This window comes from Brassica napus, chromosome A6, assembly GCF_020379485.1.
Source record: "Brassica napus cultivar Da-Ae chromosome A6, Da-Ae, whole genome shotgun sequence".
NCBI classification, from domain to species: domain Eukaryota; kingdom Viridiplantae; phylum Streptophyta; class Magnoliopsida; order Brassicales; family Brassicaceae; genus Brassica; species Brassica napus.
Genome location: NC_063439.1, coordinates 7,433,308 through 7,453,275, shown reverse-complemented (window position 1 = coordinate 7,453,275; position 19,968 = coordinate 7,433,308). Strand labels below are relative to the sequence as shown.

Sequence of the window (19,968 nt, the reverse complement as noted above, 5' to 3'; positions counted from 1 at the left end):
TTGGTATGCACGTCTTGGAACCACGTTGTCGTGTTTAATTACAGTTATTATCCCCACATAATCTCAATAATGTTTATTATAATACCAAAAAAATAAACAGTCTAAACGGTCAAATTTATAACAGCAACGACCTCACCCTTTAAAGGTTACAACATGAAGAACTTCAAGTGTTGCACAGAACACATATTTTGCATGATATATAAGTTTCAGTTGCACAATAAACCCATTGAATCCAACCTTAAATACTGCTCTTCTTCTATGAACCCTAGCAATCTCCACCGTTACAGAGAAAGAAATAAGAAACTTATTTTCCAAGTAATTGTTAAGACACAATAAACAAAAATGGCATCTTCAAGTGTCTTTATCACTGTCTTAATTTCCTTGGTTCCAGTCTTCCTCCAACCAGGTCTTGCTCAAGGTCAGAGTCCTCCAGCTTCTTGTGCTTCTCTTCTGCTAGCTCTGGCTCCCTGTGGTCCATTCGTGCAGGGCTTTGTCCAGTTCCCGGCTCAGCCATGCTGCAGCAGCCTGAGCCAGATCTACAGCCAACAACCGACCTGCCTCTGTCTCTTCCTTAACAACAACTCCACTTTATCATCTGCTTTTCCCATCAATCAAACCCTCGCGCTACAATTGCCTCAGCTCTGTAGCATTCCAGCTAATTCATCTGTTTGCTCCTCAGGTTTGTAAATCCTCCTGTCGCTTCTTACACACACAAATAAAACTCAATGTATAGATTTTGTGAAACTCATAAGAAAAATTGTTTTCTTGCTGGAAGGAGCTTCCACTGCTTCTCCACCATCTACTAACTCAACCGGCTCTCAAGTATCTATGGGTGCAAAGAACAATTCTGTTGCTGCAGGTAAGTCAATTATTAATTTTCAGGCCTAAGCTGAACCACAAACATTAACTATGAGGAATGGAATACATGAATCATATTATAAGAAAAAGTGTGAAACCTTCATTTGGTAAATAAAGATGTTCTGTGTCATAAGGACTCTTAACGTACCATTTTTCCTTTTCAGCAACTCCAGTGGCTCAAGTGGCACCAAAACCAAGCAATATGATGGGAATAGGTGATGGTCTTAGATCATCTGGTCCAAAGTTTAAGATTCAGGTGACAATCTTTGTGATCGCAGCAATTCTAGCCGGCACACTCTTCCTCGTCTAACTTTACCTGCGTAATAACCACAATGATCTTCCGCCTAGTTTACACTATCCTCTTTTTTTCTTTTCTTACTGAACTCGGGACAACTACATAATATCGATAACTTGGCGAATGAAGTCATTGTAATGTTTCTTGGAACCAAAACAGAACAAAGAAACAAATGTCTCTTTCAAAGTTTCAATGCCCTTGTTACCGTCTTTGTTTGGTAAAGTGTACCACACGTACTTGCTTAAGAGAGACCTTGTAAAACAATTGTCCAACCTTCAAAAAATAACAATCAGAAAGGGTCAAGTTACAAGTGATGTCCCTTGTCAAACATTAAAAGCGTATTTAACAACAAAAACAAAATGAAATGAAAGATTCACATTTCGAGAAAAAAATCATTAAAAGATGTGGACACGTTTAAGAGACTGGAAATAGCAAGTTTCCCCAAGCAGGACGTACCTGCCGTTGGAGTTAACGGTTTTAATGGATGGAGTATACCGTTCCAGTCAACTATCTCACAGCTAACCTGCAAGTCAACTCTGGTGGAGAAGGACTGAAAACTAAATAAATCCATCTAAGTTATAATTAAATCTAAAATCCCAAAAAACTTTTGAAATTCTCAATCCAATAAGAGTTTAACCGACATTAACAAATCGAATTGAATAATCCGAATAGATGGTCTGTAACATACATGTCAAAATGTTAAGAAATTCATTCAGTTTTGTATAATAAAAGTTTGGCATGCACATTTGTAAATGAACCTAAAATCCAGACTGAAAAATCTTAATCCGCACTCTTTTTTTTTTGGGTAACTCTTAATCCGCACTCATCTGTAGAATAATGAAAAATGTAAAGCTGTATTTTTGGGCTATGAATATTATCTGAATGATATCTAAAGAAAACCTAAAACTTGAAAAAATCAATTTGAAAATTGGCCCTAATATCTAAACAAATATTCAAAACATAAATAACTATCTAAAAACGTCATAATTTTTGTTATGATATTCGATTTATTTGAATTAAAATATTATTAAATAAATTTAAAATGAATTTGAATCCAAAAATAAATGTTAACATAGTTATAAATTTAAATTGTTGTCCAAAAAAAGTTATAAATTTAAATAAATCCTAATTAATTTACAAAAAAAAAACTCGGCCTGGACATATCCGAATTAGAAAAATGTAAATAGGCATATCTGTAATAAACAGAAATATAATGGTTTTGTTTAGGTGAGATTTAAAATGAAAACCCGACCTGGCCGGACTCGACCCGATCCGACCCGGTGTATAATAAAACGATCGGAGGAGAAAGAGGGATACTCGCGCGTCTTCCTACATTCGCGCTACAGCAACAAGAACAACAAAAATAGAGTCACAAAACTCTTTGACGTGACTAATCAATCCATCCCACGTTTCCTTCTCCGTCTCTATGTTTTCTCGCAGGTTAGACTTCCCCCTTTCCCGACAAAGACATCTCCTCAGAAAAAAAATTGCTTCTTTTTTTTTCCTTGCCATGATCCGATTTTCTGATCGTGAATTTCTTTCTACTTATGTGTGTGTTTTGACTTAGTTTCCTCAATGCCGTTCTTCTCGTGTTGCACCAAAGCGAGTCTCTGCTACTCTCCAGGTAGGTTCGTCTCTAACAGCTGTTTTCTTCTTTTTTATTCGCATTGTCGCAACTTGGAACATGGTGGTTATACGTCATTTTATTTCTCCAGAGATTTGATTAGTAATTAGATCAGACTTCATTGCTTTAGATCATTTTCGAGATTTAATTTACAGATTGAAAAACGAATAGATAGAGCTTAAAGTACAATATCGATCGGTTGATATGCGATCCTGGTGATTAGACGTTACACATAGTAAGCTAGATCGAGCTTTAACATTAAATGAATAATGATGCTAAGCACGTAATGTGGTCTTAATGGCTCAATTAACTATGAAACACAATGGATTGTTTCAGGCGTTGTTGATAGAGAATGAAGGATCGTTCATAAGTTTGGTTTCGACCCATCCATGCGATTGATGATGAATTCTCTCACTGATCAATCAGGCAGCTCTCGTGGAGACTCCACTCCTCGTAGTCCCTTCTCTCCATCTTCTCCTTATGAAAGGCGCAAAGCTTATGCGGCGGATTCCAAGTTTCAACGTCCCCAAGCCACTTCTTCTTCTTCCCCACTGGGTACTTTTATTTTTATTTTATTTTCTCTCTTCACATATATATAGTTATTCTTTAATGGTTTATTTTTTTTAACCACAGATCCATCATCCCCTGCATCAATGCTCCATGGAGGCCACAAGTTCCACGAGGCTTTCCAAATGAAACAAGGCCGTTTTGATCTCCAAGCCGCAAAGATCTCCGAGATGATGAAATCTAATAATTTAGATGTATTTTTCTGCATTTCCTAGACTCTGGTTTTGTTCTTTTGTAATAATAATTTATTTTCAAACTCATTTACTATTGGATGCAGAATGCTCCCACTCAGTCACTTTTAAGTATTGCAACTGGAATTCTTGATGACAGTATTGAGAGAAACAATGGTGAAGTCCCTCAGGTACTTTGTGACTCTTTAACAATTCTCATCATACTTTTAGATGGATGCGTCTTTGTTTAAATAGTTTACTGCAAAAGCAAACGCATGCACACACTTGGGAAACCTTCTGACCTAATCAGTAATGATCAGCGTGTAGCATGTCTGTTGAGAAAAGTCGTGCTGGAAATTGAGCGACGTATATCAACTCAATCTGAGCATCTAAGAACGGTATTTCTTGTTTTTTCATTGACAATATAGTAAACTGTGTTTTAAGTTTTAACATGATTACCAAAAAAAAAGAATCTATATAGTAAACTGTGTTCAACTGATTTTATGTTCTGATATTTATTTGTGCAGCAAAACAGTGTGTTTAAAGCTCGTGAGGAGAAGTATCAATCGAGGATCAAAGTTCTTGAAACCTTAGCTTCAGGAACTAGTGAAGAAAATGAGGTATCATTTAAAAAAAACTTAAGCCCTGAGAATTCTTTTTTTTTGTTTCTTGAAACTTATATCTTACTCTTCTGATCAACTTATATCTTACCAGATTGCTACGAAACAACTTCGACGGATAAAGGTAATGCTTTTTGCATCTGTCCACTGCAATCATGTAAAATTACTTACTGCGATTTGGCCGTGATAAACTTGACTTTGGTGAGATCTTTAATTTGCTTGAGATGACTATAATAGACAGAAAAGTCCAAGCTGGAAGAAAAGAAGAAAACCAAAGAGGAGGATATGGTTAGGCTAGAGAAGGCAAATGGTGAATATAATCATGAAATTTCCACTTTAAGGCGAGAACTGGAGACAGCCAAGAAAGCGTATGAACAACAATGCTTGCAAATGGAAAGCCATACAAAGCTGGAAGAAAAGAAGAAAAACAAAGAGGAGGATATAGTTAGGCTAGAGAAGGCGAATGGTGAATATAATCTTGAAATTTCCACTTTGAGGCGAGAACTAGAGACAACCAAGAAAGCATATGAACAACAATGCTTGCGGATGGAAAACCAGACAAAGCTGGAAGAAAAGAAGAAAAACAAAGAGCAGGATATAGTTAGGCTAGAGAAGGTGAATGGTGAATATAATCTTGAAATTTCCACTTTAAGGCGAGAACTAGAGACAACCAAGAAAGCATATGAACAACAATGCTTGCGGATGGAAAGCCAGACACAGGTCGCCACAACGGGTATTGAGGACAGGGTGAAGGAGCTTGAACAAATGACAAAAGATGCAAGCGTTTCAAAAATTGCCCTTGAGGAGAGGATTAAGGAGCTTGAAAAGATTGGAAAAGAAGCAAATGCTGCTAAGACTGCTCTTGAGGAAAAGGTAAAAGAGCTTCAACAATTCAAATTAGAGATAGTGACTGTTAACACAAGCCTTGAAGCCAAGAACCAAGATCTTGAAAAAATGGGGAAAGAAGCATATGCTGCCAAAACGACCCTTGAGGAAACGGTGAAGGAGCTTCAACAATTCAAAAAAGAGACAGTGGCTGTTAATACAAGCCTAGAAGCCAAAAACCGAGAGCTTGAAAAGATGGGGAAAGAAGCAATTTCTGCTAAAACGATTCTTGAGGAAAAGGTGAAGGAGCTGCAACAATTTAGAATAGAGACAATAACTGTTAATACAAGCCTTGAAGCAAAGAATCGAGAGCTTGAACATAATCTAGCCCAGTGGAAGAGTAAAGCCAAAGAAATGGAAGAAAATTTAGACTTGAAGAGTCGGAGTTGGAGTCAGAAAGAACTTTCATATAGAAGATTTATCAACTTCCAGTTCCAAGCACTTCAGGTATGCTTACATCTTGAATTAGTTATTGTTTTATAGTCACCAAGAGCTGCTAAATTTTCCAGGAGTTGAGGCTCTATTCTAAGTCAATTAAACAAGAAATATTAAAAGTTCAAGACAGCTATAAAGGAGAGTTTAGTCAATTAGGTGAGTAAGTTCGGACATATATTTTGTGTTAATAATAACTCATTATTATGTTTTGCGACTTTGTAAGTTTGATTTGGCTCTGCAGGGAAGAAGTTACTTGAACTAGGAGAAGCTGCCGAAAACTATCACGCTGTCCTAGCTGAAAACCAAAAGCTCTTCAATGAACTTCAGGAGCTAAAAGGTAACGTGGATCATGTATAACATATTCATGCTTTTACAACTCTCCAGATTTAGAAAAAAAATCATGTTATATGCATCTTATATGTTTTCAAGTTATGGCTTGCAGGAAACATTAGAGTGTATTGCCGGGTAAGGCCTTTCTTGCCAGGGCAAGGTGCATCAAACACTGTGGTGGAACACATTGGTGAGCATGGGGAGTTGGTAGTTCTCAATCCCACAAAACCTGGGAAAGATGGTCTTCGTAAATTTAGGTTCAATAAGGTCTACAGTCCAGCCTCTACTCAAGGTGTTCTTTTGTTAGCCTCTTGACCTCTATTCTGAGGGCTCTTTTTATAATTCCATTTAAAGTTTCTTTTTGATTCATCTTCTTAATCAAGTTAAAAGCTATCAGAATTTCTGTTGTATTTTTCCTATTCTTTCAGCTGAGGTATTTTCGGATATAAAACCGCTTGTTCGATCGGTTCTGGATGGTTACAATGTTTGTATCTTTGCCTATGGTCAGACAGGATCAGGCAAAACTTACACAATGGTATTCACTCACTACCATTTTCCAATAAATATGTCATTTTGTTGCATTTTTTTACCATCATTATTACTTTGTACAGACCGGTCCAGATGGAGCAAGTGAGGAAGAATGGGGAGTAAACTATCGTGCTCTAAATGACCTCTTTAAAATCTCTCAGTCTCGAAAAAGCAACATAGCCTATGAAGTCGGGGTGCAGATGGTGGAGATATACAATGAACAAGTGCGCGATTTACTCTCTGGTGACAGTTCTCAAAAGAGATATCCTTTTATCTGCTCTTACTTGGTTTTCTACATCTCTTTCAAACTTTCTACTGCAATTTAGATGTCCTCCTACTTTGTGCTTGTGTGCAAGTCTTTTGTTCTCCTTGACTTTCACACTTTAGGTATTCTCTCTACAACCCAACAAAACGGTCTTGCTGTACCTGATGCAAGCATGTATCCCGTGACATCGACCTCAGATGTTCTTGAACTAATGAACATCGGGCTAAATAACCGAGTCGTTAGCTCAACAGCCTTGAATGAAAGAAGTAGCCGATCTCATAGGTTCGCCTAAGATCTTTGAAACAAACACTTTTTGTCTTTTGTCCATTATCTAGATAGTTTGGTCTCTAAACTTGGCTAACGATTCCTTATGCAGTATCGTCACTGTTCATGTTCGTGGGAAGGACTTGAAGACCGGTTCTGCCTTGTACGGGAATCTACATTTGGTAGATCTGGCGGGTAGTGAGAGAGTTGATCGCTCTGAAGTTACAGGAGATAGGCTTAAAGAAGCACAACATATAAACAAGTCACTTTCAGCTCTAGGAGATGTTATATTCTCTCTTGCTTCAAAGAGTTCTCATGTACCATATAGAAACAGCAAACTAACTCAGCTTCTCCAAAGCTCTCTAGGTTAAGTTAAAACTTGGTGTACTGTTTTTTACATCATGAAAGGAACTGATATTACCTAACTCTTCTCCATGTGCTTTAACACATTTCAGGTGGGCGAGCAAAGACATTGATGTTTGTGCAACTCAATCCTGATGTTATTTCATATTCAGAGTCGATGAGTACTTTGAAATTCGCAGAGCGTGTCTCTGGAGTTGAGTTAGGTGCTGCAAAGAGCAGTAAAGATGGTAGAGATGTTAGAGACTTAATGGAGCAGTTAGGGTCCCTTAAGGACACAATAGCAAGAAAAGACGACGAGATAGAGAGGCTACATTTGCTTAAGGACATTAATTACCCACAGAGACTGCAGAGAAAGAGCTTAGGAAATTCCGATGAGTTCTACTCAGAAGAGTCACAGTTATCTATAGAAGAAGATTCAAGATCCCAACAGGATCATCTCAGACAATCACGACACTCAATCACGGACGGGGAGGCCTTAGCTTCCTCTATTGGTTCAGAGTATGAAGAGAGGCTTGATGATGAAACAGAAGGGTCCATCGATGTTCCTCGTGCAGCAGAAGGAAGAAAACCATTGAAGATGTCAGACAAGTAAGTAACGTTTTTTTCGTTTTCCTCTCTTAAATATAAAATGAAATTAACTAGGTGCAATCTGAACATTTTAAAAAAGATTTCTGAAACCGAACATTGCAGAACGTCTAAGCCAGTGACGCCAAGGGCTTCTACCAAGACAACACGGCCACTTGATAAACTTAAGGTCGCTACGAGGGCTGTAAAGGCCGCGTCAGGTTTGATGTCACCAAGTAAGCCCACATCAGGTTTGATGTCACCAAGCAAGCCTACATCAGGTTTGATGTCACCAAGTAAGCCCACATCAAGTTTGATGTCACCAAGTAAGCCATCAAACAAATATAATTTCTAGCTTCTAAATCGAAGAGATTAGTTATTCTTTCGTTTTAGTTCTCATGGTGTATTATTGATTGTTTCTCAAGGCATAAAGAAGACAGGAAGTGCTTCTAATTTGGTCAAGTCACCAAAACGGTGGTCGTAAAGAAAAAAACTCTTTTGGTCCTTAGCCGGTTTATTTTTTAAAAACAAATACTTTATATTTTTCTCTTTCACTCTCTATTGAATCCATTGGCTTCAACTGAGACTTAATTTTGTAGTTTCATTTGGTTTAAATATGTACAAAATTTGTAAATATACGAATCTCATTATTCTCACCAAATATTTCTTATATTTACAATAAATGTTTCATCACATATAATCTTACGATTCATGGTGTGAAATTAACTTGTAATGATTATTCTCATACTGTAAAATATATATGTGAATCAAGATAACCAGGTATTATACCAAGATACTTATTATAATTGTACATGGAAATGGATTTGTTATAAAATGTGACTGAGATTTGAAATGCTGACATAGAAACAACAGCTAGCTCCATAGTAAATCCACTTACAATATATTGGTGAGCAGTCCCCACAGTGTTATTTTGCATACCTGAATTTAGCCCATTTTTTGTTCTTTCTCCCACCAAACTGATGATGTGATCACCAAATCTATTTCTGGAATATTTTGGGGGCCCAATGATTTCATGACTTATTGTAAACCCCCAATTATGTCCTCTTCAGCATCTTGTACCTATATAATACATGACGATTCATGAACAATACTATGCTGTTTTCTTTTGCCAAGATATTAACAGAAGCATTTACTTGTACTTGAACAAAACAAAAGATTAAGTTCAGGTTCTGTTTGATTAGTGTGGCATGAAGAAATGGCGCTTTTAACCAATTTTGCATACCACTACATTTTAAGATGATAGTAGTTATATAATAGTGGATAGACACTCTCTGACATTTGCTTTCTTGCCCACTGCACAAATATTAATCAAAGGAGGAAAAGAACAAATAGATCATTGGCCTTAAAGGAGACAAAGAAGATAGACTTCTTAGATCACAAAATGGGGAAAATTATAATAAAAATACTAGATTTTGACCCGCGCTTAGAAAGCGCGGGTTTGTTTGATTTTCATTTATTAATCGAAAACTGATTTGCAAATTACCATTATTTTTGTTTCGAACCATAACAATTGAGTTTTTAGGGTTTTATCATTTTTTTTCTCTTCAAAATATGATATTTTTTTCGAAATATGGTAGTTGTTCTATGATAATGTTTGAGTTTTAAGATTTGTTTTCATATCTGACCTAGATTCATGGTTGGACCTATAGACCCGATACATTGTATATAATCCGGTTCGGATTTAATGAAAAATTCGTTAATTAAAAATCTGATATAACCATGTAAAAATCCAAAAACTCACTATTAACCTGCAATCTGATACCATTGATCCGATTACAAAATATCTAATAGTAATTTTTTTTTAAATTGATTAAATTACTCATATATTTATTAATATTACATAAATTAGTGATTCCTTAGAATTTGATAAAATTTTATTATGTTATCCAAATAAAAAATGATAATACAAAAAACTTATTGATATGACAATATTAGTTTATTTTCGTCATTAATAACCTATTATAAGTTTGTATTTTTATTTTAGATTTCAAAATTAATTTTAATATAGTTTTTAAAATTTTCTTGAACACTCATAATTACCATATCAATATTATGTATAAAATGACATTATAAATGGAAAAATGATATTCAAATATGTATATGATATATGGTGTAGGATATAAGATTTTGGTTTGTATTGAAAAAATGTATAATATTCAAATGATCTGTTTTGAATATTGATATGTATATTTAAGAAAATGATATTTTCATGTTTGCTAATTTATTTATAGTTCGTAATATATTTATACATATATTATATTTAAAGTTAGTATATCTTTTAAATATATATAGGCCCATTATTTATAAATGTATTTAGGTGTATATGTAGGCCCAAAACCAAAAGACTTAAATGTCATTAATGAATTTTATTCATCCTTTGTAAAAATAAGGGTATTTTTGAGAAACTGTAATTTTCATTAAGTGAATGATCCTCTTTTAATGGTATTGATAAAAGACAATATAGTACAATATTAAACAAAAAGAATAAGGAAAAAAAAACAGATACGTAGAAACAAGTTGCCTGTTAAAAGGAATAATTCAAAATACAACGTGCCCCATGATTTATACCCTATTTGTTGTAATTAGGGCCTAGTTGTAATATCTTTTCACATCACTATAAAATGTTTAAAAACTGAAACCATGCCAATTTGTTTTTTTGAGAAATGAAACCATGCCAATTTGTGATGGTTTAATTATGAAAACGAGCCTTTTCAAGTCTAAGTACTTCTAATTTTATTTCTTTTCCCTTAAAATAGAAACGAGAAAGTAAATATCAAATCCCACATTGATCACCCTTTTAAAGTATGGTCCATTTCAAGCTGGATGCATGCATCTTTTTTTCTTTTTCTATTAATTCTGAAAGTAGCAAGTAGTTTGCATTCTAGCAATTCGTTTTTTTTTCTAGCAATTCGTTTGTAATGCCCTAAAGCTACTCCTACGGCATTTCTAGTCTGATTTGGAGTTTTCTCTTTTACGCGAACGTCGGACAACGTACTTAATTTCTTATTTGTCCAATTATAATAAAACAAATAAATAGGAAGTTTAATGCATGCAATACATGCATGTAACATAGCCAAATGTTTTTTATGTGTTCATCATAAGCCACAATCACCATAATAAGCAATCTCGAGTGAATTGTGTGAAACTTGCTTTACCAAGATAGAACTTCTCTCAAAAAAAAAACAAGATAGAACTTAAACCCCAACTTGACTAACATCTATAATGTTTAAACTGAATTACCGCGTTGCAACTTGCAAAGCTTTGCCTATATATTTTCTTAAAGCATCCAAACAAAATAAAATTATATTTCACGTACAAAAATGAGAAATGTACACACTGAGTTAGACATTTTACATTAGGAAAACAAAAGGTAATTTCGATCGAGCATGTCCTAATACATATATAATGAAATTTCAAATCGAACTATTTATGTTGTATATGCTCAGATACGACCTGCCCAATGGAATGAAAATGTTATATTTTGTATTTATATATGTGTGTACAAAAATTTAGAAACATAGAGAATAACAGATCACAAATGTCATATTTTATAATTTTATATGAAAATATATACTGAAATATCTGAATTGTACACCTCAATCATGAAGATTATGAATGGGCAACATCGTTTGATTCTGTGAACCGTCTCTATTGCAATCAATATATGAAGAAATGAATAAATACAAGAGATGTGATAAGAGAGAGCACCACAAAAAGAGAAGAAAATCTCAAAAATATTTGGTTGTTCGTCTTAAAAACACGTCCATTGGCTTTGCATCGCAACTTAACTATTTTGTCTTTGTGATTGGTTTGGGAGACACACATCATTGTCTTAGGAAAGCTACAGAATGTGAAGGGTGCTTTTGCCTTTTCGTTCCGACAAAGTATTTTGGTTCCATACTTCCAATCCTCTTCTCCGTTTCTGAACCGTTCAAGTTGCAACTTGCCTCTCCCACTCTATCGTATCGCTATGTGTGTGTGTGAATACGCCTATCTCGCTGTTTGACTTGGTCAAACCTATTTTTTGGTTTTGCTATTTATCCACCTTTCGTTTTCAAGAAGGAAAAAGACTCTTTTACATTGAGAGTTTTTATTTATTATTATCTAGTGTACTCTTCTAGTAATGGACTGAAAACTAGTTTGCAAGGTTCCATTATGATAACTGTTAAAACCATCTCCAATTATTTATATTATTTTTCTCTTTAAAATAATGCAAATTCAAAATGAGTTTATGATTTGCTCCACTGATTTCTCTCATTTTTCATTTCAATTTCTAATATATTCATTTCGCAACTTCTTATATATTGTAAATAACACCTTTTATTTGATAGAATTCAAAATTATGTTACTTTATTTTAAAGAAAATCTAATTTTATTAAAATAAAATATTATTGTATTGTATTTATAAAGTTACATAACCACATACAATACAATAATATAATTTTATTTAAACAGTACTACTACTATATATTTTGCACAAATAATAAATCAAAACATGTTTTCTGCGTTAGGTTTGTATTTTTAAATTGTTGTTTAGATATATTTTAATGTTACTGTTTATTATTTATTATATAACTATTAAAATACAAGTTAAAAAGTTTAATCAGTGTGTATATATATTAAACAAAATTTTAATCAGTGTGTATATATATTAAACAAAAGTTTAATCAGTGTGTGTATATATTAAACACAAATTTAAAAGTAATAATTTGTGTAAATATATTACTTAAACATAAAATAAAGTCTTTATCAAAAATAGAGGAATTATTATGCAAATTTAACATCAAAATGAGTTTGTAAAAGCATCTCCAAAAAAGACTCTCTATTTTAGAGTTTGTAAAACTTTATATTTGAAGTTTCAAGGTGTTTTTCTCCAAAAGCAAAACATCAAATTTAACTTCAAAAATATTTGTAATTTACACTACGGTCTTTATATTTGTCGAAATTAATATAAATCTATAAAACTTTTATAAATAACTACAACATATATAAAAATATTACATTAATATTAATTAATAAATTCTTACACTAAAATATAAAATTATAAATAGAATTACATAATTAAATATTAAAATACAAGTAAAATATCACAATATTCCATAAATTATTTGCGTAATGCTCTATCTTCGGTTACACAAAATTTGTTTAGATAATATTTTAGAGGTTCTGGAAAATAATTACTAGACTATTAGTGTTGTTGTAATATTTAAATTTGTGCAATAATTATGTCTTCATGTATCTTTATAAAAAAAATTTTATTAAGTTTATTTTGTAATATTCTTGTTGTCTTTTCTAGTTTAAAAATATTAAAAATCTTATTTTAAAACTTGTATTTAATTTATGTGTAAAATTTGAATTGATAAAAATAAAATTGAAATATTTATGATATACAAAAGTTTTAAAGATTAAAACAATAAATGAGAAAATACTTAAGAATCATAAATATGATGTGTAATTAATTATAAGGACCAAAATGCAAACAAAAAGGTGAAACTTCAAGTTTGGAGTTTTGAATATTGAAACTTCAAATTTGGAGAGCAAAAAACTTTATATTTAAAATTATAGAGTTTATTTTGGAGATGCTCTAAATAGTAGTTCAAATATGATGTAATACTATTCATATATTCATTTTCCTATCAAAATGATGGGTTATTGGAGAAAATACTTTCCTTATTTTTAATGTTTTTTTCTCATTTTGATGTATCATTGGAGATATATTTAACATGTTTAATGGTAAACCAAGTAACCAACTAATAACTTGAATGGTAAAGAATTTTTTAGTTTAACCTATCCTTTTCAAAAGTCTTCTAGTTTATTATTTTAAAAAGAAAATAATCTATCAATTCTTAAGGTAGAAGTCACACTTTTTACAAAATCTACTTGCATAATTCACACACATATATATATATATATAGTGTTGTGGTGTAGCAAGTAGCCCAAAACAGTTAGGGAAATATGTCTGTATAACCAAGAAAAAAAAGATAATTTATGAAGTAGTCAATTTCCCTAATATAACGATACACAATGTGTATTTTCTATAATATTGCCATCCTACCCTTTCATTTAACCGGTAAAACCTGCAAAAAAATTATAATCTAAATTATTAACTAGTGATTCTAAAAGAAAGACGTGGCCTTTAGTTACTCTCACATAGTTAACAAAACAAATGGTAAAATATGGAAAGGTCAACAGATTCATCTTCATATTTGAGTGATTAAGACGCCACCGGTTACATTTTTGGTGAGTTTGTGGAGAAGAAGACCATTATCGAAGGCTCGGTAGGTGACAAAAGGCATGAGTAAGACGGCACCGTAACGGCGGTAAAACAAAATCACATTGCTTATTATGTAAGTTGTTTTACTGCTCTTAAACTTTCTGAATTTTTATTCATTACATGTCGGAATCTAATATTGTAAAGTAAAGAAACCAGAAGTTTGGGATTTTCTGTTTATGCTTGTACTCCATTTGCATGACAATATAGTTAACTGTGTATATACATGGAAATAGACCTGATGAAGATAGCTATGTCAACCTCTAATACTTTGTTTGTGTGAATTTGTAAATAAAATATACTATATAGAAGTAAATAAAGTAGTATAGATGTCTATTTCCATAATATATAAACTATATTTTGGTGGGTGACTGTGTTGTATATAAATGGAGTAGTACATATATCTACCCGCATAGTATAGTAATTATTATGTTAATAGTATAGTATATGTTATAGAAGTGGTTTTCAGTTTAAAAATAATGTGTGTTGACATCACCACATAATTAATCATCATAATTTAATATGTGATGTTCTGTGATGTATGGAATTGTTGATGAAATTGTCTCTGTTGATGGTGAAGGATTGTGGTGAATAATAGAGTTTTGAAGACTTGTGTGGCGAGTGACATGACTTGTTCAGTGGCGATCACCTCCATCTATACAATCGAAACTATTGTATTCGTTTCTGCCGCAATTGTCCCTCTTCTCATAATTCTATGACTGTATGGTTTTCTCTTCTATCTAGTGAATCAACAACAAAATTATTTTCTCCGATGCGGTTGCATGTACTATCTTCACTGATGTCGTCAGATATACTTACTTTTTATTGTTGTGAATGACAAACAATATTGAATGTATTGACCTTTTCATATTTTATATTGATGTGTATATGATTTTGTAAAGAGAAATAGTATATTAAACACAAATGGAATAAAATTTATTATGACATCAGATAAAACATAATACAATGTGATGTTGAGTCGAATGATATTCATATGATGTTTTTTTAATATTACATAATATAATTTAATACTACACAATTTTATGTACTTTTTAAATTTTGATATTTGGGTTTAGGGTTTATCTTTGGATTAGGGTTTAGTGATTTAAGTTTAGGGTTTAGTATTTAGAAAGTGAAGGAGTATGGTTTTGGGTCGGCATGAACTTCTTCCTTGCAATCATATATATTTCATAATCTCACCAATAGGTACTATGTTATTTATTTTATTTCATGCTATTTGAGTTTATGATTTATATTTAGGTTTATAGTTTATATTTGGATTAGGGTTTAGTGATTTAAGTTTAGAGTTTAGTATTTAGAAAGTGAGGGAGTATGGTTTTGGGTTGGCATGAACTTCTTCTTTGCAATCATATATATTTCATAATCTCACCAATATGTACTATGTTATTTATTTTATTCCATGTTATTTGGGTTTATGATTTATATTTAGGTTTAGGGTTTATATTTGGATAAAGGTTTAGTGATTAGAGTTTAGGGTTTAGTATTTAGAAGGTGGGGAAGTATGGTTATTGTCGACGTTAACTTTTTTATGCAATCATAGACATTTCATAATTTCACCAATATGTACTATGTTATTTATTTTGTTCCATTCTATCTGGGTTTTGGGTTTATATTTGAGTTTATTGTTTATATTTGTTTTTAGGGTTTACTGATTAAATTTTAGGGTTTAGTATTTAGGGATTGGGTGAGATTGAGATAATGTTTAGTATCTAGGAATTGTGGTTGGGATATGTTTAGTATTTAGAGATTATAAGTGGATTTATAATCCTATACTACTTAGGTGATATGGAACAGAACACTCGTCATATGTATGTAAGATATACATGGAAACGTCTCTCATATATTTGTACTTATATTATTCTATCTAAAATATATAGTATGGAACTACATTCTTGTGGCTTTCTCCTACTCTTAAAAACGGAAGAGTTGTAAACCACAATTGTAAATTTATTGCAGTAAATACATCATTGCCTCTCCCCAACCGCCCATTCCACTGTCTTTGTTCGTGATTATATTACTAAATTACAAACAGGATTCTATTCTACGTTAGTCATGTCGAATGGAAACGTCTCCCATATATTTGAATTCTATCTAAAATATATAGTATGGAACTACATTCTTGCATTCTCCGTTAAACACCGTTGTTTTTTTCACACTTAAGCTTTTCATCAACTCATCTCTCTCCATGTTTTCCTTCCTTTGCTTTTGAATATGGTTTACCCACGCGCTTTCTAAAGTGTGTCATTGTTATTAAAGGACACAAAATCACCACGTTGTTTTTTCCATGAGTTGGAACCGGTAACTTCTTATGTATAAGGACATAACCGGCAGAAAAGAAGGCAAAAAGCGAACGAATGCATTACGTCAAAATCTTGTCCATTCCCTTGACTTTATTTTTTTTTGTGGCTACTCAGCCAATTAGCCCAAACAGTTATATATGTGGGAAAATTGTCTCTTAACAGAATTAATCATTACAGAAACTAATCTCATTTAATATATGTTGGAAACTGAACTTGAACGTCACATGCAATGATTTAGCAAATAGAGAATAGATTTTCCATAATAAGAAGGATAAATCTTAGAAAAAATATAAACTAGCAAAAGAATTCTATTATAAAAGTGAATTTGATCCGTGTATGTTTATATAATAGAATTTTCTATAGGAAATATATATAGAAATATTATTTTTATTTCTAAATTTAGAAACATAAATAATATTATATATCCTTTAGAATATAATAATTCTATTTTTAAAAGTACATTGGAGTAAAAAATGTACATCTATAATAGTTTTATTATAGAAGAAAATATAATATGGATTGGAGGTGGTGTTAAATATTAAGTGATGACACTGATCAAGTGATTATTCACTTAGTTATGACTTTGGGTAGTTATTCACAAAAACCAAATGATATATTGTAGTTTTATAAGATAACAAGACAAGAATGAGAATTGAGACATTTACATTAGAACAATATAAGCCACCAACAAATTTATAATTTCGAAATTACAAGTATATAGATTACAAATACTATCCCAAGTTGGGTCATATAACAACATATTACATTCAAATGAATATAAGAATATTTTCGGGAAAATATTAAAAATAAGAAAAGGGGAAAACATAAGTCAAAGGGACCATGCTGATAAATGGAGGACAGGGTTCCCATCTCTTGTTTGTCTCCCCATCTCCACTGCCTCACGAGCCTTTGCTCTCTGCCAATTGTTTTCCATTCAAATTCAATACTTAGAGAAATAAGTAACTAATCACATTAAAAAATAGCTGCACAGCAAACTACTATGACTTAAAGTCTTGATTTAAGATCAATTACGCAAAGGCCGCACCGGACCAGATCGGAATTGACAAACGGTCAATTTTCACTGTGGGCTAATTAGTATGCTTGATGATATAATTTATTAGGCCGAACCGAAATCATAAACATAAAACATATACTTGAATAAAGTTAACGAGAACCGATTCTATCAAACACATACTGGACCACGGCCACTAATAATCTGTTTGTACCTGCATGGAATCAACAGCATCGGTCTCTGAGTTGAAGTCATAAAACGAGCTTGCAGCAGTGAGTTTCATCGAGAGAAGCTGAATCCACATACAACAAAAACAAGAATGAGTAAAAGTTTAACCTAAAATATTACATATTAACTAGAGATTTTTTGATTAATAACCTCGACTTGATTTTGTAGAGACTGGACATAATTTATAATCTCGTCAAGCATCGTAGCCATTCCCATACTCTGCAGAAACATGTATGCACACTCTCATTGTCACCAAACAAAAAAAAACTCGATATAAAAATTACATTTGGATTTACTCATATTTGTTCCATTCATTAGTTACCTTATAACATCCGGGAACAATATCTTGCAAGCATCTCAATCTCTCGTTAATTTTCCCTCGCCGAACCTGAAATTTTGATATTAATGAATAAACCACGGACGTTTATTTTTTGTATATAACAAACTAAAAATAATTAAGCAGCTTTACCCTCTCTGCTAAGCTGTGGCTATCAGTGGCTTGGCCTCTTCTGGCTCTAACATGAACAACTTCTCTCTCTTTCTCTTCTTCTTGATTCTTCTTCTTCAACCTCTTACCTCTTCTCGAACAACCCTAAAAAAATTGATGAGAAAAAACAAAAATCATTAAAATGAAAGCGTTAACAGAACAAAAAAAAAATAGGGTTTTGAGATTAATTACAGTTTCGGTGGTATTGATATTCAGCTGATCAGAGACGCTACTGTTCTCCGATGAAGACAAAGGTTGTAACAAAGCTTTTCTCTTCTTGGTCTCGTCGACGTTGTTGTGACTGGAATGATACAAAGTTGAAGTCGTGGAGAGATTATTATCACTGCCTGGATATTTCCCGGGAAGATCAAGTAGTTGTTGTGGATGACGATGATGAAGGAAGAGAGAGTCGAGACAAGTGGAGAAAGGAGGAAACGTTTGAAACTGAAGGTTACTGCTAATGTTGTTGTTATTATTTAGATCTGCAGCTTGAGTCATGGAAGAATATATATCCATGGCTATTGTCTGAAACTCGGAAGATAGGTTCTCGAAATTCGCCATTTTGATATAATGAATTGAAATATCAGTTTGAATTGGTTTATGATACAAAAGCTTGAGACATTTATATTGATCATTTGGAGTTTTTTTAATTTTGATTTATAGTTAGTATTTTGATTTAATAATGGAGAAAAAGAAATGTAGAATGAGACTAAAGAAATAAAGGGAGAGACACGTGGGCAAGTGAACCTTCTGGGATTTGTGTGTCGGGAAGATATGGCCAAACAAGGGAAGTGGGTCCATTGTTTTGGTTGTGGGTCCTACAAGGCTTCTCTCTTTGCAAGGGGGAAGAACTAAACATATTTATTTATAGTTTGGTTGTAAGGTTACGAAATAGTTTGGTTGTCTTTTAACTAATTTTTAATATTTTGGGAAGACAATGAAATGGATGTAGTCAAACTAAGTTCATGTCAAAGCTTAGCTTAATAAAAATATTTTTTATTATTTTTATAGGGAGGGTTTTATGTTGGCATATTGGGTAAAACATCACATCCATTTGTCAACTTATGCTTCCAAATGGCTAATGCCAAGAAATCGACAGAACTTAAAAAAGTATATGTGTATGAGATAGAAGGAAAAGAACTTGTGGAATATGGAGATGAGTGAAAACATGTAGTAAGAGGTTGGAGTTGTGTATTAAGTAAAAAACAGGGGTTCTAATATTTTTTTAACATAAAACCGAAGTTGACGATATATATAGTTTTTGTATCTTGTTATTGTATCTTCATATATTTATGTAAATTTTGTCAGTTACCAAATAATATAATATCTAGGTAAGAAAATAATTTATCGACATTTGCTGAGTTTTTGTCCTTTTTGATGATCAAACACTAAGTTATAGGGAAGAGTTAGGTTGCAACAAAGGTCAATATTTAGTTGGGCCATTGCTTCAATTATGAATGGTAGAGGGATATGATTGACATGCAATTACATCCATTCAAGACGACTTACCCTCTAACTTGTTCATTATTAGAAGTAGCAAAATATCTACTCCCTAAACTGGTGTGCTTTAATTAGGAAATTTTGGAAGCAAAAAGTTAGGCTTCAAACTCGTAATATATACTAATAAGTTTGTGACGTTTTTAAATTTCAGTGATCGATCATCCTTGGTTGATTATTAACATTGATTTGATGCCGTTATATGATTAAAAATGAAAACATATTATATCAATATTCAGTGAAATAAATAACCATGACGTTAAAAAACTTTATTTATCTAAACCTAAAAGATGGTGAAATGACCATTATTATGGATTCCATGCTTGATACAATTTTCTGGATTATTTTTAATCTCCAAGATGG

At 32.5% G+C, this 19,968-nt stretch overlaps 3 protein-coding genes across 3 annotated transcripts; 2 read left to right on the top strand and 1 right to left on the bottom strand.

Annotated features, from left to right (window-relative positions):
• Nucleotides 1-184: 184 nt before the first annotated feature.
• LOC111198577 (non-specific lipid transfer protein GPI-anchored 10) lies at nt 185-1,346 on the top strand. Its single transcript, XM_022687257.2, has 3 exons — nt 185-679; nt 776-859; nt 1,023-1,346. Exons 1-3 carry the CDS (start codon nt 343-345, stop codon nt 1,166-1,168), a joined length of 567 nt encoding a protein of 188 aa, XP_022542978.2. The 5' UTR covers nt 185-342; the 3' UTR covers nt 1,169-1,346.
• A 1,193-nt stretch (nt 1,347-2,539) lies between these two features.
• LOC106349900 (kinesin-like protein KIN-14O) lies at nt 2,540-8,815 on the top strand. The gene is made up of 19 exons (XM_048782435.1): nt 2,540-2,593; nt 2,721-2,777; nt 3,114-3,332; nt 3,411-3,538; nt 3,622-3,705; nt 3,835-3,912; nt 4,042-4,134; nt 4,229-4,258; nt 4,372-5,466; nt 5,529-5,610; nt 5,696-5,791; nt 5,897-6,076; nt 6,213-6,319; nt 6,396-6,574; nt 6,695-6,859; nt 6,954-7,207; nt 7,297-7,792; nt 7,895-8,094; nt 8,194-8,815. The coding sequence occupies exons 3-19, from the start codon at nt 3,167-3,169 to the stop codon at nt 8,250-8,252; spliced, it is 3,492 nt and encodes a 1,163-aa protein (XP_048638392.1). The 5' UTR covers nt 2,540-2,593; nt 2,721-2,777; nt 3,114-3,166; the 3' UTR covers nt 8,253-8,815.
• An 8,212-nt stretch (nt 8,816-17,027) lies between these two features.
• Nucleotides 17,028-18,757, bottom strand: LOC106351430 (transcription factor BEE 1). Its single transcript, XM_013791233.3, has 6 exons — nt 18,301-18,757; nt 18,091-18,213; nt 17,944-18,009; nt 17,772-17,840; nt 17,608-17,685; nt 17,028-17,297 (listed from the first exon to the last, which is right to left on the bottom strand). Exons 1-6 carry the CDS (start codon nt 18,667-18,669, stop codon nt 17,211-17,213), a joined length of 792 nt encoding a protein of 263 aa, XP_013646687.2. The 5' UTR covers nt 18,670-18,757; the 3' UTR covers nt 17,028-17,210.
• Nucleotides 18,758-19,968: the final 1,211 nt, after the last annotated feature.

What these genes read in the sequence shown, in the direction of transcription:
- LOC106351430 (XM_013791233.3), bottom strand. Translation starts at nt 18,669, where the DNA reads ATGGCGAATTTCGAGAACCTATCTTCCGAGTTTCAGACAATAGCCATG. An exon ending in ATATCAATACCACCGAAACT is followed by an intron (nt 18,214 to 18,300) that starts GTAATTAATCTC and finishes CAATTTTTTTAG; the next exon opens with GGTTGTTCGAGAAGAGGTAA. An exon ending in TTGTTCCCGGATGTTATAAG is followed by an intron (nt 17,841 to 17,943) that starts GTAACTAATGAA and finishes ATGTTTCTGCAG; the next exon opens with AGTATGGGAATGGCTACGAT.
- LOC111198577 (XM_022687257.2), top strand. Translation starts at nt 343, where the DNA reads ATGGCATCTTCAAGTGTCTTTATCACTGTCTTAATTTCCTTGGTTCCA. An exon ending in TTCATCTGTTTGCTCCTCAG is followed by an intron (nt 680 to 775) that starts GTTTGTAAATCC and finishes TCTTGCTGGAAG; the next exon opens with GAGCTTCCACTGCTTCTCCA. An exon ending in GAACAATTCTGTTGCTGCAG is followed by an intron (nt 860 to 1,022) that starts GTAAGTCAATTA and finishes TTTCCTTTTCAG; the next exon opens with CAACTCCAGTGGCTCAAGTG.
- LOC106349900 (XM_048782435.1), top strand. Translation starts at nt 3,167, where the DNA reads ATGCGATTGATGATGAATTCTCTCACTGATCAATCAGGCAGCTCTCGT. An exon ending in TCCAGTTCCAAGCACTTCAG is followed by an intron (nt 5,467 to 5,528) that starts GTATGCTTACAT and finishes TAAATTTTCCAG; the next exon opens with GAGTTGAGGCTCTATTCTAA. An exon ending in AGGAGAGTTTAGTCAATTAG is followed by an intron (nt 5,611 to 5,695) that starts GTGAGTAAGTTC and finishes TTGGCTCTGCAG; the next exon opens with GGAAGAAGTTACTTGAACTA.